The 22,162-nt window shown below is 38.2% G+C and overlaps 1 protein-coding gene across 4 annotated transcripts in view; it reads left to right on the top strand.

Annotated features, from left to right (window-relative positions):
* The first annotated feature begins 645 nt into the window (after positions 1 to 645).
* Positions 646 to 22,162, top strand: part of LOC127455715 (nectin-1-like) — a 327,445-nt gene continuing 305,928 nt past the window's right edge. For all 4 annotated transcript variants that reach the window (XM_051723783.1, XM_051723786.1, XM_051723787.1 and 1 more), the window contains exon 1: positions 646 to 1,531. In XM_051723783.1, the coding sequence (XP_051579743.1) occupies positions 1,477 to 1,531 (55 nt within the window). In that variant the 5' untranslated portion in view covers positions 646 to 1,476. The remainder of the gene's footprint in view (positions 1,532 to 22,162) is intronic.

Genomic DNA, 22,162 nt, shown 5'->3' with positions numbered 1-22,162 from the left:
ACCAATGTGGCAGCATTTTTGATAGATTTCAGAGTTTACCTGTACACTGCCCTCATTACCTTGTCGTAGTGGGTCTGTAAAGAGGGTAAATGACTAACCATAAACCACAACACAGCTGGCCAGTGTTCTGCCTCGCACAGTCTTGTCCCTCTGTGGGAGTGACCAGTAGAGGGAAGTGTTTTACTATTTCCACCTCCTCAATCACCTCACAGTCTGTCACTGACTGTCCAACCTGAAACGTGTGAAAAATAACTAGTAAGGACAGTTAATACATGGCTAAAGTGATACATATCCATATATTGGGGATTAGAGTAAAGTTTAAACTCCAAACGTCATCGTTAAAACCGCAAAGTCTCTTCAGTGTCACTGGGAGGTTTTTTATCAAAGAAAGTAAACTTGGGGGATAAAATAAGTTATTCTTGTAAACACGTGAGCTAAAAAACTACACGGTTATGTTGTAACAGTTTTGTCTTGTAAAACATCTCAATAAGCGCAGTTTTCATTGCATCTGATACTTTCTACCTGTCCCTCAGAGTAAACTTTGAACAATGGCTCCTAAATCCTCCTACGCTTCACGAGAGTAGAAGCCCCGCCTTTTTCTGACGTCACCCTGATTCGGATCTCAGCTCGCGCGTGTATCTGATACACTACAACAGTTCAGGTTGTGGCGGCATTGCCAGAAGTCCTCCAAACCACGGGATTGTTGCCATTTACTGGATAATCGATCCGTTTTCTCGGGAAACAACTGCTTGGTGTGAAAGACGGACGGATTCCAGGTCCGTTCCGACGTCTACAACACACAGCAATAATAATCTGATAATCCCCAGACTCCCAAATTGAGGGAATTGAGCGGGACCGTTGGGACTTCTAGGGTATATTTTGGTTGCTTCTGCGCAGAAGTAGCGAAGAATCCTATTATACACTTTTGTATTGCGGAGCAAACGGATTGGATGCATGAAACGCTAAGTTATTCAGGGCGCTGTTGTTTTGGGGACTTGTCATTGAGGCATCAAACAGGAGGGGGTTGAACAGCCGAACTGGATTCAGCGCTCGGGATGCGTCTGTTATAGCGGGATCTCTTGACCTGAAAACTGTTGTTTTCTGAACTTCTCCGTCTCGTCCCCCTCGTCGAGCGGTTTCTCACGACTTTTCGATCTGCAGAGTCCGATAGAGAGTCGCACTGCTCTTTGAGCATCTGTTCGCAATTACACGGGCTTTGGACGTGATCTAGATACCTGGCTGTACTCAACTCTTCCCTCGGCATATTCCCGCTTTTATCGCGCAACAACTGCAGACGTTGCGTTAAGTGCAGTTTTATTAACAGTTGAACGAAAGCACACTGCATTCTCGTCGATTTTCTGTCGAATTGTGAAGGGCTGGACTGAAGTGGATTCTGTCGAAGTTGCATGAATTACCGAATCGCTCGTTGCAGATCGCAGTATCAGATCGGATATTTGGCGCAAGGCGTAAAGTGCGATGGCGATGTTGGCGACTTTTTGGATACTCCTGCTGGTCGCTTTAAACGCTCCAGGTAAGTCCGTTAAGAATATCAAAGTTAAATGCATAACAGTTCGTAATGGACAAGTATGTGTCTATCAAATGCATCACCAGGCGTTTTTAAACGACTCAACCTGTCCATGTGACGCTAAAAACAAGGCTTGGCACACTGTAAATTAAACTCAACCCTTATATTCTACATTTGGCAAAATGATGATAAATGTGCGCAAACTGAACACATGAAAGCATGAGATGCAGGCAGATGGCGATAGTGATGCTGCGCTAGATTAGAAAGCTCGGGTAATTCGGTATTCGAAACCCGAAAGGTGGTTAAATTAGTATATAAAGAGCATTCAAGTCAAGTGGGTTTTTATTGTCATTCCTCTTTATAGCTTATATACATAGGAACGAAATGCCGTTACTCCAGGACCATGGTGCAACACAGAACAGTATGCAAGACTGCATAAAGTGCAGTACACAACAGAGTGCAGGACAATAAATACACAGAACAGAACGATAGATACATAGGACAAGAAATACATAGAAAATGAGCTGTAGACTGTCAACTATTTTGTAGTGTAGCAGCAATAAGTATAGCATAATTATATGTATATTTAGGTATAGCAAAAGCATAGCATAAGTGAGTTCCATCAATAGAATAATAATAATTCATTTTTAAATATAAAAGTCACCCATTAAATTTTTACTTGATTCTTTTGTTGGCAACATCATAGGCTGATATATGCCAAATGAGTGAAGTGACGGATCAAGTAACCCATTGTGACGAAGCGTTCACATGAAATTACATTTCAGTAAATTTATAAGGAACTTGCTGCTTTAACTAACAAATATGTTTTGCTATCTAACCTTTTTTTTTTTTTTCATGACTCAACATGCCAGATATTCTTGTAAGGACCAATTAATGCTGGCAATTAATAAGGTTTATAATGCTCCAAAGTGCAACAGTTATGTGTTCTAGTCAAGGATGGGTTATAATGGATTTCAATTAGTTAACTGACCATTGACTGTCAGATTAAAGCATCAGAGCGCTTCGTTTGTGAGTGTTATATATGGGTGTGACCCCTTTGTGAGGATCCGAAAGGCTGTCTTCTCTTATTGCTGTTTATCTTGTCTACCCGGCTTCTTTTATGAGCCTCTCTTCCTGTGAAACAAAACATCACATGGAGTGACACAATAACCTGATTTAAATATACAATTCCCTTTTAATTGCATCCGGATTCTTTATCAGCAAGACAATTCAGTTCATGTGCTTTCCCCAGAGACTCGGACAGGGCGTCACTGTTGGCCCTGTGTTAGGTGTCTTTTAATAAACTGCTCTTGAGAGTATATTTTCCAATCAATACTGCACCGCTGACCTCTAATGTTGTAAAAAAAACTGTCTGATGTATTGGCTGGTCTTAGAGCTCTTCCCTGACCTGCCCCCACTGGATCAGTAGAAAATAAAGCTAAGCCAGTCAAAGCAGCTGTGCAGGGTCAACTGAGTGAAAGGCCTTTGTGATAACCCATGCACATCCTGTCACTGGGTGATTTCTGCTTTTCTTTGGCATCTCCCTTTTTCATTCTTAAGTGATGAGACAAGCTTGATGGAGACTTTGAGCAAGCTTGATTAAAACCTTCAAGGGCAAACATCTCAAGGATCTTTTGCGTCTCAATATATTGCCACTTTGTTTAGTGATAGAATCTTTCATAAAGGTTTTGCAAGGCTCACTGAATACCCCACTCTTAACTTAACAGTTATTTTCTTTCATTGTTTTTGGATTTTATCATTTCTTTTACTAAGCAAGACTATAATAACTTTGCTTTAACATGTTGCCTTTGGCATGAACCCAAACGTAGAAGAACCTTGTTTGAACCAAGCAGAGATCTAGATCCTGTATAGATATCGCATATCATGTAATTTATTTAAAAAAAGTTGTTAATGCCTAAGCAAAATTGTTGAAGGTTGCAAAAGGTGGTTTATTCTTATGGGTAAGGAATTACTTAAGTAATAATTGATTGTCTAGCATCTCAGACCATTAGCAATCATTGAGCAAAATATTTAACCTTCTTGACACTAGTCAGATGCATAAAATCATTACTTTCTGTGTAGTCTATCATTTATGACTTAAAAGTCATGTTAAGTAAAATTCCAGCCCATTTAATGGTGGGAGAGGTTATGAGAGCATACCAAAAGTATAAATCATATAAATGTTATACACAACTTAAGCATGTTAAGGGAACATTCAGAGTTTAAAGAGCACCTATTATGGTTTTTAAACATGCCTAATTTTGTTTGAAAGGTCACATACAATAGATTTACATGCATCCAAGTTCAAAAAACACTTTAATTTGCTCATGATTTAAATTGCAGCATTACCTTTTTTTCCCAGTGTCAAAAACGACTCATTCAATGAAACCTTCCAAAGGATTCATTCTAAACTCCTCCTTTCAGAGAGCCTACTCTGCTGTGATTGGTCTACCACTTAGTGTAGTGTTTGAGGGCGGATCAAAGCTGTTCGCGAGCAGCCAATGAAGACCAGAGGCGGGTTTTTTTGTTACCAAATTACGTAGGTTAGTACAGGAAGTAAGTCTGGAATTACTAACGACTCATTTCAGGTGTTCAGAATCGGTTCTTTCTTTTGGGAGTCAATAACTCCATTTGTTGTGCGCTTTGATTTTTGAAACTTTGCCTTTTTTACATTCACAAACAGCTATATAACACACTACATGAAAGGTAATATTTGAAAAACCATAATAGGTGCCCTTTAATACAAGCTAAGCTCAATCAACAGCAGTAGTGTCATAATGCTGATTACCACAAACATTTATATACACTTGTCCCTCCTTTAAAAAAAAAAAAAAAAAAAAAAAAAAATCTGGGTTACGCATGATGAAATTCAGCAGGCAAAATACAGTCAACTCAGTGGGAATTTGCGCGATCATGAATTTCGCACTATGGACTTACGGTGGCGAAGAATTTCCCCTCGTGGAGTTCAAGTTGGTGAACATTGAAAGGTGAATTTCCCGCATTTCCAGTCTACCAGTAGGAAGTTGCTTGGTTTGTCAGTGACCTCTGTGTGGGGGCGGTGCTTAGTAATATTCACAATGGACAAAGATATAATTTAGCGGCAAATTTATTTTTAACTTCAGTCTCTAAGAGTATAAAGTGCAGCAATAAAAAGAGGCTGTTTGGCAATTAGTATTTTGCTGGTTTTATACGGGCTCAACATTCGCCCACGCCTTCTTTGCTCACGGAATTTCACCTAGTAAAGGTAAAAGTGACTGCGCCTATCACAATGGAAGTGAATGAGGCCAATCTGTAAACATTCAAATACTCACTGTTTCAAATGTATAGCAACAAGACAAACAAAATGCGTGTTAATATGATTTTAGTGTGTTAAAATCACTAACCTTTTTAGTGTAAAGTTATATCTACCTTTACAGCTTCATTATCATGACGACGTGAAGCCGTAAACCCTGTTCTCTCGAATAAAATTATTATTTAAACAGCTTTACAGCTCAAATAATACACACTTTTAAGCAGAAAAATGAATGTAAGTGCTTTCATAAAATTATGTCAGCTTCACAGTTCTGCCTCTAAATCCTCCAAAAATTGGCCACATTCACTTCCATTGTAAGTACCTTAGTTTTACCTTCTCTTTTTTATATAGAGAAGGAGGGAAGAGTCAAAAGTAATTTTTGTGGAAATCAACATTATGCCACAAATGCTGTCGATTGAGTGTTGAACCTGGAATATTCCTTTAAATGCATCCTGCTTTGTCCACCTTGTGTTGGAAAGACACGTGCATTGCAATTAACAGCTAAAGTAAGGGTCTTAAAGAGACATGTGGTTATTTTTCTTTCTCTTCATGAGGCAAAGCAATCACTCAAATATCAGCTCAAAATGCAGCACCATGAACATCAGAACACTTAACATTACTGTGAAGCTGAGTAAAGAAGCTTAATGAATTAAATGGATGCAGCATTCTTTTGCTCGCTGATGCTGTGATTCAGCACCCAAGGCTCCTTGAAAAACATGGACTGAACTGCCATAGTTTAAAATGATCTGCTCAGGGACAGCAAGGTTCACACTCCCTTTTATTGCAGAGTAGGAACCTGCCAAACTAATCTAATAATAGGGCAATTTGCAGACTGTTAGTTGAAATGCAGCTATGGAATCTCTCGGGTGTGCTGATCTATTGATAATGCCTGAAATGGCTCCGCAACAGGCCAGATCAATCAATGGATTGATACTTTATGAACTTGCCTGCTTTTTTTCAAGGGAAGTTCATTCAGAGATCTACTTGATTCAGTGCTTTTCCTCCAGGAGCACAGAAAATTCCTGCCTGCTGTCATTTTTAACGTGTAAAGTGAATTTCGGCAACGTGTTGTGATTATATGGATTGTGATACAGCGTGTCTGTGCTGTAATTCCACTTGTTCTTATAAAAACTCAAGGGATGGGTAAATCTTAGAAGAGAGACTAGAAGAGAATCCTTGGCTAAAATGCATTCAATATGGCAAATCAAAATAGATGGAAGAGTAGAGTAATCGAATGTACTGTGCCTTTTGATAGTGATAATAACATGACAGCTATCCCTACGAGAGGCCAAACAGATGGTATATGGACATATTCCTCTTACCTCCAGTTTTTTGGCAAATCTACATTGATTCGTAAATTTTAATTTCCTCTGGTGATATTTTTTATTGCGTTACTTTTTCTTTTAATGGAATGGAGAGCTTTAGGAAGCTTTAGAAGCATTCATCATGTTTTTTCCTGGTTAAGGAGTATTTCATGGAAGAATCTATAGCCTATCTTAAATACTTGAGTCCACCACAAACATCAGCTGAACTATGAGGGACGTTTCAGTGTGAAATACCCAGGATAGTGGTGTATGTTGGAATCAAGCAAGTTAATCAGGGAAAGAAAAAATGCCCAAAATGCTTTTTCACTTGTTTCTAAAGCACTTTCAGCCACTACTTGAAATGAAATTAGCTTTATAAATGATATGAAATGTGTTTTATAAGTGTGTTTATGTACATAATATTTTCATGACCATATACTGTATATGACACAGCAGATATTTTTTTTCTTAAATTCTTTGGATGATTGATACAGCTGTAATTTACAAGTTTCAGCATGTCAATCAATTGTTGAAAAATCGGAACTGATTGACCAAAAAAGAAAAAATTTGGGCCGTGTTTGTACATTTTATTTTCAAAAATCCATGGGATTGAAATTAATAATATCTCTCAATTTGATGGTAAAGCCTACATTAAAAGTCAAAATTAAATGCCATTTGCAACCCATGTGACATTTCAGAATTAAACAGGATATTCAACAATAAAGAATATCCATTGAGAATTGATCGGATTGTGAGAAGTGGTCTCTTTATGACAGGTCATTGAAAAGTAGGGCTTGGTGACGTCAGCCAGAAATTACATTTTGATGAAATACTGTATTACAATAGCAATAATTATTGTGTTTTTAATGTGTGCCCATGAATAATTTACAATAAGTCCAGGAGTGTGTACTAAGAAAGTAAAGGGTGTCAATATTGTTGTCATATTGACTTTTAATATTGCTTAAAAGAAAGTCATGGGATGGAACAAACTGGCTGGCATCGTTGCCCATGAGTCCCCTTTTCAGCAAACATGACAGCTGATTCAGTGCGATTATGCTGTTTGATCAGAAAGTCTTGCCTGATTTGTGTGGATATGATCCTCTGGTTCATGTAAAAGATCAGGGATTAGTTTCTTGGCTGCAGGAATCATGTTTGAATTTCGTTTGAAGTGGTTCAATCAAGAGAGAGGAGAAGTACATCTTGTGAAATGCCCCCCCCCGCGTGTTTTGATTATCCCATTGACTGTGAAAGCCATCTTTGAGTGGCATTTTTAATTTGTGAATTTTGCCAACGCTCTCTAAACCGCTGTGATGAGCAATATCAGATAGCCTGGGGTCTTTCACGGAAGTGTACAAATGTGCAAAAGTGTTCAGTGAAGAAAAAATTTGTGCCGTTTGCTACAAAAGCTCAGCTCCCTTTTGCGTCAAATGGGTTTACTATTCTTTATGTGCAAAGGCAGGAATTTGGTCATTCACTTGTAGGTCAAAAGGTGAGCCTATTAATGTCAGCCCCCTTTTGAAGTTTTAAGTGATATACAAGCTGTTTTGACCCCATCAATAAATGGTTTAACTGGCAAACAAGTGTGTGTGGGTGTAAAACCATCACTTGTTCTACCCCACCCATGAGAAACTGGGGTAAATTCAGACAGATGGTTAACACTCCTCAATTGTTTTTCCAAATGCCCCATTGCGTTGAAGATCTGTTTTATTCCCAAGTAAAACCTTTATTACTTTTTACATTAGGTTACTTTGTCATGACTCCCCCCCCCTTAAAGAATTTCCAATTCATATCAAGTATGAGAATAAGCAGAACAGAAGCTAAGGTTAAGCGACTCTGTTCCAGCCAAAGCACCTGATTTTAGAAAATAGGAGTTGCAGTCAAGCGCTGAGGCCGTTTAACAGTTTTAACTGCTTTTCTTTTAAGGCGTTTAACAATGTGGTGCATTGTGTTATTTCTTCCATTTCTCCCAAGTTTATACATTATACAAAATGTTATTGTATTTTCTTTAAAGTGGCCATGTTCAGTTTTTTTGAAACATTCATGGTCTTTTAATGAAATGTAATTACCAAGTGTGTCTGTTTGCTGTAGTCCTGAATTATAGTCAAATGTAGTCAAGTATTGCAGACTTGGCAAAGACATTGGCTCTGTTCCAAAACCTAGTGAGCTTCCTACGTAGGCAGCATTTTAGGGCAACAAAGGTGCACTACCAACTCAAAGGCTGTTCTTAGATGTGGATCCTTAAGATGCCTTCTTTTGGCCAAATTCAAAGGCAGTACCACCTGAATTATCATTGTGCATTGTGACGGATGAACAAAGATGCTTAATACTGAGAAATAAAGAGAGTTCAAATGCATTACTTTACCAGATGTTTGTGGGTGCTATGTATTTCTATGCTTATTAGAGTATCACTTTGTTAGCAACATGCTAAAGCAAACGTTAACCAAGTCTCTTGTGCGCTTCACGTTTTCAATCATAAACATGTTAGTGTGGACGTGGCCTTACAAGGCAGCTCATTAGGTTTTGGAGCAGAGAAACTGTGACTTTTGTTAGCTGGGCAAACATGGCTTTTAATTATTACCATGTAAAAACAAAGCGAGGATAGATTTACAGGTAAGAGGTGTTGTTGAGGAGCAGTAGAGGTTAGGATTCCACACCTCATCATCAAGCCGGAATGATCCATGGGGTCTGCCCAGCCATTCCTGAAATTAACAGCATGGAAAGCTATTAACATGAACCATCCACAGCGGTGCTCAAGATGAAATTGACTGTGCCACAACAGAAGCAGCATTCTCAATCCACTCAGCTTCAGTGAGCAGAATACATTGCCTGCACAAATGCCAAATATCGCAAATACATCACTATTGATAGTCCAAAAATACAATCACTACGCCTTGTTGGGCTGTGTTTGTCCAGTTTTGTGTTAGCTATTTCCCCTTCATCATAAAGGAAATATTGCTGCAAAGTAGAGCGTTATGACTGTATACCGTGTCAACCGGAAGAGATGCTACTATACTCTTTATACTACTGTATATCATGACAAATCGTAATAATGAGATGGCAAAATCGTAAGATATTGTACATCTTGGCTCCTATGAAAAGGTACAACTTTTATTTCCATAGAGACCAACCAATCAACAAACAGAATTTCAAATCAATGTATTGATCGAATGTAACTTTGTGTTCAAATACTTCTTCTATCCCAGCTTAATATGCAGAAACAACTTTAAGCCATTCAAAGGTTAATTTTCTTGTGGTGCTATGAAAGTTCCAGTTTGTTTTAAATGACCCGTTTAGACCCGAACCAACAACATTACTTAACAAATGGCATGAGTTGGGGGCAGGACTATCTCTTTTTTTGACCAACGGCAGGCGTGTTACTTAATGTAAAACAGCTGTTTTTATATATGTAAATATAAAATGACTCATACCGTGATGTAACATTTTGGTCATACTGTCCTCCTCTACTGCAAAGGTGAGGTTTGGAAGTTCTTTTGGACTTTCTGTCAATTTCTTGTTTGAATCAAGGATAAGCCGTCCCTTCTACCTCACTTCGATCACTCCTTAATTGTTTATGCTTTATTGTGTCTTCTGCAGGGGCGGATTATGACTAGCAAGGGCCCTGGGACCAATTTTCTTTTGGGGCCCCCTGGTCCAATTACTTTTTAATGTTGAGATCTATGCAATCGATTTTCATTGATTTAAGTCTCTTTTAATACCTGTTATGTTATTTACAGTCAGATTAATTCAAACACACAGTACGGATGTGGTAAAGAAACCACTCAACCGAAACACGTTTGCTCAACAGCCGATGTTCTTAAAGGTGCAGTATGTAAGATTCAGAAACCCTTGTTATTAATGACATATGTGGCCGATAAGTGAACTGCAGCCATCTACCTGTTGCTCGTGATCGCGCACACACTCCATAGGGACGTGAGCATCAACCAAAACAAAGACATAATGTACAAAGAGGCTGAATGTGATTCACCAGCATCATGCTAGCAGATGAAGTAGCATAATTAAAATTACACAGTTATGATTGTTTTACTACAAACTTTAAGAATGCATATTATATTTGACACTCCAGTGCTGGAACAGGGCTAAAACAAAGTGTGGATAAAGGTCTGACTATGCGAGACTGTAAGTAATCACCTTTCTTTGCATGATACATTTACTGCATTAATACGATAGCCTATGTCAGCGTTAGCTAGCTAGCCAGCTTTATCAATAGCTGTTAGCTAAATTTGGTGGATGATGACAGTAGTTGTTTATAAAATAGACTGTACATTATAAATATATTGACACAATTCAGTATTGATGTGATTTCATCACAACTGTCATTTTGATATATCGATGCTCAATTGTTTTATAATAACAGAATGTATATATTTTCTGTGTAACCAAGTTACGTTACACTAATGAATGGGTCTTTTTGCATTATCTTGAACATTGTCTAGCATTCATTTAATGTATTATTGTAGGTTACCTCACTGAATAATTACAGATTAACATTGACATTAAAGGAATAGTTCACCCTAAAATGAAAATTTTGCACAGTGAGAATTTTTATGCTAGCGTAATTATGTTGTTGCCTTTTATTTATATAAGGTTGTCATTACTTTGACTTGCTTTTTTATTTCCCAGAGTTTACTCAAATAAGTCTTTGGTGATACATTTTGTTAGTATTTATTTTTTCGTCCTTGAGGTCCACATGACCATAATGTTTTTGTGCCAAAATTGTTTATATATATATTTTTTTTTTTCCATGAACATGCACCATAAATTGCGCGTTGTTTGGCTTCTGCACCTTTAAGCCCCATCCTTCTTCATTGGTTAGATGAACAGATAGTCCCACCCCAAACTCACACCATTGGATGAGCCAATGTTGAGGTGGTTTGATAGCACCACAGAGCCAGCTTAAAATTTACTCACCCTCAGGTCATCCAAGATGTATCTGAGTTTCTTTCTTCATCAAAACAGAATTTAAGACTTTTAGGATTTCATTTCAGGCCTCCTCCTCTAAACAATGCAAGTGAATGTCCTCCATGTTTTGACGGTCCAAAATGCATCTTTTGGGTGCATCAAAATAATCCACACGACTCCAGTCGACAAATAAAGGTCTTCTGAACAAAACAATACTTATATACTTTTTAACTACAAATGTTAGCTTCTGTTCATCTCTGTGACATGAGCTCATGAAAGGGATGATGTAAGCTCGTTGGTAATGTCACGCGTCACGTGGAGGAGGAGTCAGGAAGCGCGTCAAAGACTTTACCATTGTGAGAGCTTTGAAGGGCTGAAAGGTGTGGGCTCAAAGATAGTGGTCATTTTGTCATTTTTTTTGTGAAATTCTGTTTGGAATGACCCTACAACTTGCCTACCATTATTATTCTTCCATTAAAAAAAACTTGCCAAGGCATCATTTTAGCCTTTTCAAAGTGTCCAAAAGTCCCCTAGACTACATTTACACTGACAGAGTCTGTTTTAGAATATTCATAATTTAAAACTTCAGCACTCAAAACTTTCACACAAGCCCTTCAAAGGTGCTGCAAGTGGTTTTAGCGTTCTGAAGCTTTCACGTGACTGAGCCGTTGAATTAGCCACGCCTCCTCTTTCCAAAACCCAGCCCACCAAAGAGAATTTTGAGACCTAAACCAAGCAAATGAGCAGCATTGTTTGTTCCTGTGGCTGTCAAATTCAACAGTGGCACAATAGCGCCCTCAACTGACAATCATTATGAATCATAGGCTCAATAATCCACTTCGAATACAACACTATGAGAACGAGCAAAATGATTGACAGGTGAAAAGCATGTTTGCTGTTTACAAAGACTACAGCTGTCACAGAGACCTCTCAGGAGTGAGATATCTCAGGACACTTATTTCATGAATATCTTTAAGGGAGTAGGAACATTTTTTGCATACTTTTCCATGAAAAAAACAAAAAAACACTTACAGCACCTTTAATCAGCTTTAAGATGCTCTTTCTTTCTTTCTTTCTTTCTTTTTTTCTTACTGTTAAACCTGTAAATATTTCTAACTTTAAGCATTTAAAACTATTTAAACATTTCAGACAAGGTTTTGTCAAACCAACATTATAGTTTGTCTCAACAAACTTTACGTATCTAGTTTAATCAGTACTTTTGAACCACAGAAAGTAAAATATCAGTATTTTCTTTTTCCTAAGCCAAGTTATTTTTTTGTGATTTAGGGCAAACATGCAGTTGTAGCAATGAATATTATAAGAAACGTTTATGTTCAACAGCCCTTTTATCCAAAGAATAAAGCTTAACCATATAAAGCCTAACATGTGAAATAATAGTCAGAAAATGATATATTTTTAAACCTGTTTAAACCTATTTTTCTGTAAAATAATGAATTTAAAGCACATGTTGCTTGAATTCAATACATACTAATTTTGAAATATCAGTAAAAATATAAACATTATTGTTAATTTTACTTTATCAAAATTAACAGAGATTTCACATAAAAAAGATGAGTGCATCAAAATATGAAGGTAGCTATTTTGGAAATTATTTTACAAGGTCTTCTACTTCCAGAAGAGCATGGAAACTTTCACCAGGTGGTGTTATAAGATTAAAGAGTGGCTCAAATATTGTAATTAGAAACAGGAAGGCTAAAGGGTCCTATAAGAGGGCTGGGGGCCCTCATAGTCACAGGGGCCTGTATAGCTGTGGGGCCCACATATTTATGCATATACAAAAATTTGTTTTCAAAGTTGATGGGCCGTGAGACCTGGCAGCCCAGGGCCCCTGGTAGTCAAGGGCCCCTGGGCACTGGCCCCATTGGCCCAGTCCATAATTCACCTATGGTGTTCTGAGGATCTGGGAGGCTGGAATATGTATGTGTGGTATACTCACCCATATAGATCATTGCCTCTCAGGCAGGTTAAAGCGATTTTCCCGACTCCAAATCCCCTTCTTAGTTGGATTAAAAATTTTAGGGGAATGAACACTTCCAATGATGCATGAGCATCAACCATAAAAATGCAATTATTCAGACTGTGAATTTGTCTAGCACTGAAATGTAATCCAAGTAATAACGTGACCGCATGCAAACCTGATTCGGCAAAATTTGAATAATTTAGCTTTCAGACAGTCTCATTTGTTGTGTTTACCCATCAGGCTTGTTGCTTATTGGTGCTTACCATGTGAAAAAGGTGCTCATATCCACTACAGACAGAATTTAATTCAGTTAGTCACCCTTATTATTGATTTCATCATATTTATAGTATCCAATATTTAAAAGTTGATTGCATTGTTAACTATGGCCAAAAACACTTCTCTTGATTAGCTCACCGCTATTTTGAGATGTTTTGAGAAAATTGGCCTGTTCACCATAAGATTCACAAAATTAGCCCCCCATGTTAATAAAAACTACAATTTACAACCATTTTCCCCCAATATTTGTGCTGATCTAGAACCATTAACTATGGAAATAAAATTAAAAAATCATTTTCTTAATCAGTATTGTCATCTTGTTTTCCAGTGAAAAATCATAAAAATTGATTTACCTAAGAAGAATAAGATTTTTCTTTTTTTCAGAGAAAAAAAATATATATATATATATATATATATATATATATATATATATATATATATATATATATATATATATATAATATATTTTTTTTATTTTTTATTTTTTTCTTGAACTTGATTTGAGATATATTCTCTGAAAACAAGTATTCACCTTACACAATTTTGATTCTCAAATTAATTTACAGTATCTTTTTTAGGGACTTGAAGTACTTGAAGACAAGACAAAAATACTATATGAAATACAGACTGTCATTAACTAAATGATTCGTTGCAGTGTTGGAGATATGAACGTGTCTGTTATTGCTGTGTGGAGACGTGTTCTTATTTGATGGGAATCTTTTGAAAACCAATTGTCAGATGAAAAAGGATAATAAAGGAGGACACTGATCAGAAGCAGGTGTGTACCAAAGGGCCAGGGAGCTTGTAAGGCTGAAAAACCTGCAGAACTCATCAGCCAAACCTCTGCTTAACCCCAAGAGGTCACAAGCAGGCCAGGAAAAGTCTTTTATTGTGTGTGCTTTGTCTGTTTGTCTGTCCTCCTTAGAGAAAGAGAGTCATAACTGTCAGACAGTGATACAGGACTGTGTTTGGCCAGGGCCATTCACTGGATGGAGTTGTGCTGTGAAAGTGATTATACAGACATTTAGGCTCTATGGTTAAACATCTGCATGCAGATGAGAGCTTGATCCAATTCACCTAGTGTTGCTGAGTTTATTCCATACTGGTGTGATGCACAGAAAGCCACCCCGATCAGGAAGAAAAGCCCAAATAATATTGCTATGATGAATTTTCCTCAAGGATTAATGCTAGCAACTCCTGTATACTGCTAAAGCAGCATTTGAGCCACCAGTTACAGTTTTCAAAGAACTACAAAATGGTGCACAGTGAGAATTTTTATGCTAGCGTCATTATGTTTTTGGCTTTTATTTATATAAGGTTGTCATTACTTTGACTTGCTTTTTTATTTCCCAGAGTTTACTCAAATAAGTCTTTGGTGATACATTTTGTTATTATTTATTTTTTCGTCCATGAGGTCCACATGACCATAATGTTTTTGTGCCAAAATTGTTTATATTTTATTTTTTTTCCATGAACATGCACCATAAATTGCACATTGTTTGGCTTCTGCACCTTTAAGCCCCATCCTTCTTCATTGATTAGATGAACAGATAGTCCCACCCCAAACTCACACCATTGGATGATGCAATGGTGGTTTGATAGCACCACAGAGCTGGGCGAAAAAAGTATTTTAACAATGGAAAATTATCTCTTTTAAAATGGGGTGTCATTACTTGCTAAGAACATTACATTACATTTCAACCCAGAAATCTCCCTGAAAAGTCTTTGGTGGTAAACTAAGTTTTTATACCTAAACAGCAGTTTGCCTTTTGTCATTCAGATGCTTATTATATCAGATTTGCAGGATTTCCACAATTGTTTTTTGAGTCTGTGGTGCACGTTTAGCTGGTGCTGTGCCACTCGGTCTAGATGTGGCGTAGTCGCTCAATGGTGAATTAAACATGAGTGAAAGCTCCTGATCTAAATAATGGAGTGGATGTGACAGTGCGGAGTGTTTCTGCGCTGCACAGCTGACTGCACAAATAACACTAAAACCGGAGTAAGTGCTAAATTAACTCACACATGCATGCACATGCATAATCATACACACATGCGTCCTCTGTCCCTTTGTTTGCAAAGGGTCTTTAGTTAGAGTTGGGAAGTGTGTTAATGGGAACGTTTTTTTTTTTTTTTTTTTTTTTGCTTGCATCAAGTTGACCTTACAATGACACCTAGTGAGCTGCCTATGTAGGCAGCATTTTAAGGCACCATATGTGTGCTTCCAGACACAAAGGCTGTACCAAAAAGCAGCACAATTATGCTGCATCCTAAGATACCTTGTTTCGGTCAAATTCTAAACTAAAAAACAAACAAGCAAATAAATATGGCTGAACAAACGATATTTGAATTATAAATATACTTAAAATTCATAAGTTTTGTGTATTTTTATCAGTATATTTATTTTTAGTTCTGTGTCTATCCTGATGGCTGACCAAACTAGTGAAATGTTGACTATAAATAGACTTATAATTCACAATTCTACCCAATATTTGTGTGTGCTATGCTTATGCTTAGTTTGATGCTTATGAAAATGTCACTTTGTTAGCTTAGCAATGTGCTAATGTCAAACTCTATCTAAATCAATTGTGAGTCCAGTCTCCTGATGGCTGACCAGACGAGAGAAATGTCAATTATAAATGTACTTTTGATTTACTATTTACCCAATAATTTTGTGTGCTGTGTATTTTTAATGCTTATTAGAGTATTACATTGTTAGCTTAGCAACATGTTAAATCCAAACTCGATTGAAATCAATTGTGAGTTGAGTCTCATGTGTGTTTCATGTGAATCTATCACTCCAAATCTATCACTTATGAAGTCCGATCTTGGTTAGGATGCTGCTTTAGCAGGTAACTGCCTGTCTAGACAGTAGACACCAAGGCATCTCAGTAGGTTTTGGAACAGATCCTGCGCATGAACCTTTTAGCCTCAGCATCCTCTGCATGACTAAGTATGTGACGTCTTTGTGCAGAATGTATTTTTCTGTGTGCACCTGCGACTGTTTCAGTGTGTATGCATGTGGCACTGCAACACACACCTGTTTTCCAGGTCCCTGATCACAGGCACCCCTCCCTTCCCATCCATCCTGTAGTGCCAGTGTGAGGATCACGAATGGAGTTCATGTTTTATCTGCAGAGCGCGGCAGCAATTTTCTGCTTCAAACCCTTCAAATTCTCTTCAGTTTCGAGTCGAAACGCCTGAATCAGCTGACTAAAGGAAAAGGAAATCAATAAACGGGAGCCAGTCTTGCTTGTGCTGTTCTGATTTGGTATTAATCTGATTTAGCGATTCTCATCTCGATTTAGAGATTAAATGGTTAATCTACCCATCCTCCCACCCTTGCTTCCCATCCTCCCACCCTTGCTTTTCCACTCACTAAACAGAGAACTCTGCTGTATTACTACAGTGTATTTCCCTCCACCCTCGCGTTCTCCATTAGTTTCTTTTTGACCATGTTTACACCTAGCATTAACATCCATCTTGGGTGATCTGCTCATAACGGTGTAAACAGTGGGTGAATACAGTTGCAGACAGGGTTTAGTCTGTTTGGTGATCTAATTGCTCAAACCACATTCAAAGGTAGTCAGAAACCAAATGTAGTCAGAAATGACCACATTCTATTTGTAATATAAAAATGCTGATGTTGGACAACATCAAAGCACCACCTACTCACCTGTCGATCAACATTTGTGCTAAAATAAGGGTTTTAAACTTGCTGGTTACATTTGGCTTTAAAAGAAAATAAGCATCTGATCAAAAGTTTTTGGAAAGGTCAGTGAAGATGGGAACTTGAATAAAATAACAACTGGCATTCCACTCAAATCATCAAAGCATTAGCATAAAATTAAAAAAATAATATTCTTTTTTTTAACTTTTTTATTTTTTATTTTTCAAAATGCAACATAGTCACAAAATCAGAGGCCCTCCAAGAAATCCGATCACAGGAGTTGCATTTAAATACCAGTGTAAACCTTCTCGCCTGACCACTTGTGTCTGAATCTCCCGAGACGGATGCTAATACCAGGTGTAAACAAGGCCATTCTATCCTTTCTAGTTACCATGTTGCCCATCGGATCAACTCATTAGGATTCCTTATTTAAATGGAATCCCCCCAGATCTTTCCAAACCCTCCGTCTTTCTGTATGTCTTGATCAAGTCTCTATCTGTTGACATGAAAGTCTTAACTTTGCTCAAACTTGCAGTCTTCACTAGATTTGACGATATGGGGTGCAGGGCCGCACGTTGCTAGCAAATGATGAATCTAGGCCACCGCATCCTGCTGTCATGAACTTCTAAAAAAAAAAAAAAAAAACATGTACTTACAATATTTTGTTTCGTGTCTGAAAATCCTTAGTCATGCTGTCAGCATAACGACTAGCAAATTAATTTAATTGAAAAATGGTCTGTTCACTTAATCACAGCAAATTATTGATTGTATTATGTAAAATTAATTTTAACATCTGATAATTATCTCTATCAGTACATACTAACATATATCTAATAATGGGGATGCATGATGTATCTGTGGCCGGTATTAGTTAATATTAGCATTTTATTTATTTATTTTGTATTATTTGCATTGGCCTGATTAGGATTTTATTGGAAGCAGATAATATTTTTTACTTTTTTAATGTTTTTATTCAAACAGTATACTCTTTTCCTATGACAGATTGTAAATGTATATAGAGAGAATGAAAGAGAGTATTATGTCTGCCAATCCAATTCCTATATAAGGGTTTATGCTGAGTCTTTATCAAGTCTTACACTTCATGGGCTCCGTATGAGATAAAGCAATGCGTTTTGTGCTGAGAGGCATCAAGCAGAGGTAATGGTGTCAGGGTAGAGAAGTGGGGCGGTTAGTCACAGCACTGATCTGGGATTGAGGGATTGGATAATTCCAGACGTTACGTTAAAATCCCATGTATGCGTCTGAAATAAAACAGATCAGATTTTCTCTCTCTCTCTCTCTCTCTCTCTCTCTCTCTCTCTCTCTCTCCACACACACACACACACACACACACACACACACACACACACACACAAACAAACAAGGCCTTTCAGACTGAACAAGGCAATTTACAACAGACAGCTGGACTGATGTGCTTCCATTAAAGAGACATAGACTGGTGATAACTGGCCCAGGAAAACACGTCAGTCAGAAGAATAGAGAGGACGAATTTTGTGGCCGCAGTATTTCTCTCTCCAGTCACCTAGGGCAGTGATTCTCAACAGACAGCATGGGAAGAACAATGCCAGGGTTATTCCTCCATTTAAATTTTTTAATGACCCAAGCGAAATGTTGGGCAGCCAAGGCAAACTTAATGATAGTCATATTGCGTTATTATTTTTATGCTTCTCATCTGAAAAAGTGATGCGATTGATTCCTGGTTTTCGCACGAGTGTGGCCCAAGTCATCACAGAACCACTCGCGCCCATGATCCACTCTGCTCTAACTTACTTTGTAGAGTGCATTTGTCTCTCTCGATATCGCGGCACAGACCACAACACTGATGCGACCCATTTGAATTGTAGTAAAAATCTTCTAGATTAAAGTTCTATAGAGGAAGTCAAACAGCTCAAATAGTCCCTCGTCATGGTCGACGACCCAGCGTCCCTCGTCATGGTCGACGACCCAGCGTCCCTCGTCATGGTCGACGACCATGCGCCACCTTCTGCCCCGGATCCTGAGTCGGCTCCATGCCATGTCCCGGCCACGCCAGAGTCGGCTCCATGCCATGTCCCGGCCACGCCTCAGCCTGCTCCATGCCATGTCCCGGCCACGCCTCAGCCTGCTCCATGCCATGTCCAAGCCACGCCTCAGCCTGCTCCATGCCATGTCACAGCAACGCCTGAGCCTGTCACAATAACACCTCAATCTCCTTCACGCCATGTCACAGCCGAACTTCAGTCTGCTCCATGTCATGTCACAGCCAAGCTTTAGTCTGCTCCATGCCATGTCTCAGCCAAGCCCCAGACTGCTCCATGCCATGTCAAAAGCAAGCCTTTGCTCCATGGTCCAGGCCCGCCTCTGCTCCACGGCTGACCCCCACCCCCCCAGCTCCCTCACAGTGAACTTTGTGTTTAAGTTTTGGGGCATCGGGAGCCGCCCCTAGTGGGGGGATATGTCATGTTTATGTGTTTTGTTCTTGTTTTCATGTCTTTTTTTTTTAAAGTTTAGTTCATGTTCAGGTCATGTGGTTCCATGTCATGTTATTTCCTGTTTGTGATTCCCTTTTACCATGTCATGTCATGTGATCATCCTGTTTCCCTCCATATTCATGTGTCTTGTTTTCACTGGTCTTGTTAACTCGTTATCAGTTCTAGTTTGTCATTGGTTTAAGTTTATTAGTCTTGTTATCTTGTTTATATTTCTGTCTGTTCATTGGTTGTCTTGTTACCCTTGTCCATGTGTTTATACCCTCATGTTTGCCATGGTCCTTTGTAAGGTATTGTGTTTTTGTAATGTTGGTTCTATGGTCAAGTCAAGTCATTTATGTCTGTTTTGTTTCATGTTTGATTTACGGTTTTTGGATTCCACGTTTGAAATAAACTGCACTTGGGTTCTTCACATCATCTCGTCTTCGTCTGCCTGTCATTGCCTTGCCAGCCATCATTACAAAATATAAGGGCAAACACATAAATGGCCTCTAGACCTCCAAGACTTATGGACAAATTATGGATCAAAGAAAATGTGACCAAGGCTACATTAAATACAGGTTACGTATTTTACTGTGTTGGGTCACCATTTGATTTAAAATCTGGGTTCTAAAGCAAAACCAGTTGAGAAGCACTGACCTAGGGGACAGTAAATCTACAGATCTTGTATTGGATGTGTGTGAGCATTTATGAAAGGAAGAAGATCTGGAGTCATACTTACAAAATGTAAGGAATAGTTCACACAAAAAATGAAATTTCTGATCATTAACTCACCTTCATGTTTTTCTCTGTTTATTCAGAATTAAATCAGAATACTGTTTAATTTATAGCAATTAATGTTTACTGTAGATGTATTGATGAATTTTATTGAATATATTTATCATTATCAGTATCATTGTATCAATATAATATAGTATAATATACAGAAATAATACAGAATTTTCCTTTTCACTTTAATGCCATTATGATGTCTATTCATGTTCTCTCTCTCTTTATGAATGGCATGGATAGTTGGTGACAGACAGATAGAGAATAAGTTTTTGTTAGATGAAATGTTTCCCTTTTTAATGAGTTATGCTGGTTACTTGTTTGATATTCCAGTCTGCAGCCTCGTCAGGAGCGCAGACCATGCTTCAAAGCAACAGCCTGGTTGTAAAAGGGAGAGAAAGGGAGGAGGGAATGGATCTGCTTTAGAAAACAAACACAGATTTAGTTATCCTGCATGACAGCGCGCGACCACTTTCACTGCGGCTCACTGCCCGCTGCTAAGACTCTGATTTAGACAAGCGCTTAGATAGACCCACCTGAGATCAATACCTTCTCAACTGTCTCCAACATTTTGAAGTCCCAAACCAGCTACTGATTGAGATGTAAAATTTGGGGTAAAGAAAAATAATTTTTAAAATAAGATTTTCACTCTATATAAGCTTTAACCACGGATTCAGCAACATGCTTGATTATTAAAGGCTGTCTTTAAATCTCCGGACCATGAGTAAACAATCCGTTTATGCTGAAATTGTTCTGATTGGCTGGGCAGATAGAAATATAGATAGAGTTGTAGGGTGAAAGAAGAAGATAAACCAAGAGATGGCCTGCGTTTTGGCACTGACCCTGTGGTGGCTTGCCAGGCTCTGATGCCAGTTGATTCACCAGTTTCAGGCATGGCTGCTTGCATCCGTGAGGCTGCTTCATTTAGAGAGGTAAAAAATCAGCTTAAATGCACCCACACACCCACCAATGTCCTGGAGATATCTGTTAGGTGAATTCACTAAGAATCACTACCATAATCGTACTGGTACTGTAAAGTAGAGCTCCACCACTACGATCCAGGCACCTGAATCAACTCCTTAAAATGCTGAAAGTGCACTTGTCTACACCATACATCAGGATATTTTCCCACTTATGATGCTCCTCTCCATCATTTGATAATCATTTTGGTAAATTGGTCACCAACTGCTGCCATGGCCAATAGAAAATGAGCTTAAACAACTTTTAATAAATGTAATTACACAGCCAATGATAAATTAACTACACAATCAAAATAAAATGTACTCAGACACCTTTTTGATAACTTTCTATTTAGGGTAACATTAATTATGCAAACAATTGAAGATGACACCTCTTTTTGATAACATTTTGTTAAGTGCACCTAATTGTGCAAGGCAAAAAGCCCTAACTGTTGTAAATAAAGCACATTTTATAAGCCTTATTTGCGTAGAAAGGAGACATGTTTGTGTGAGTGGCAGAAAGAATGAAAAAAGAGAGACAGACAAGGTTATAGATTTTATTCTCTCCTATGGTCAAAGGAGAGAAAGAAGAGAGAGGGGTGAGAAAAGGAAAAAGAGGGTGAGATAGAAAATTCTGTTCATGCATCGTGCTGGCCACACTCATGTAGGAGACTGCAGATATGTAAAGCAGCATAGATCATTGACTCAAAACAGACCTGCCCCAGGCAGTTCTTACGTTTGGCAGAGGGTTGTCTCTTTTGTCCTTTAGCACATTTGTTGGGCCCAGGGTCGTCTCTTTTGTCCTTTAGCACATTATAAAAAAACCTGCTGTCTCACCTGTGATTAAATCACCTGAGTGCCACCTGCGACAGGGTGTGGCTCCTTTCTATCACAATAATAGTGCATGTCCCCAGTGGTCTTTGACAGCAGTTTGTATTTACATTAAAAGCCTTGAAATCCGATCTTGCGGATCAGTTTATT

The sequence above is a fragment of the Myxocyprinus asiaticus genome, chromosome 18 (assembly GCF_019703515.2).
Source record: "Myxocyprinus asiaticus isolate MX2 ecotype Aquarium Trade chromosome 18, UBuf_Myxa_2, whole genome shotgun sequence".
NCBI lineage: Eukaryota > Metazoa > Chordata > Actinopteri > Cypriniformes > Catostomidae > Myxocyprinus > Myxocyprinus asiaticus.
Note: the sequence above shows the minus strand (reverse complement) of the source record. Positions and strands in the feature narration are given on the sequence as shown.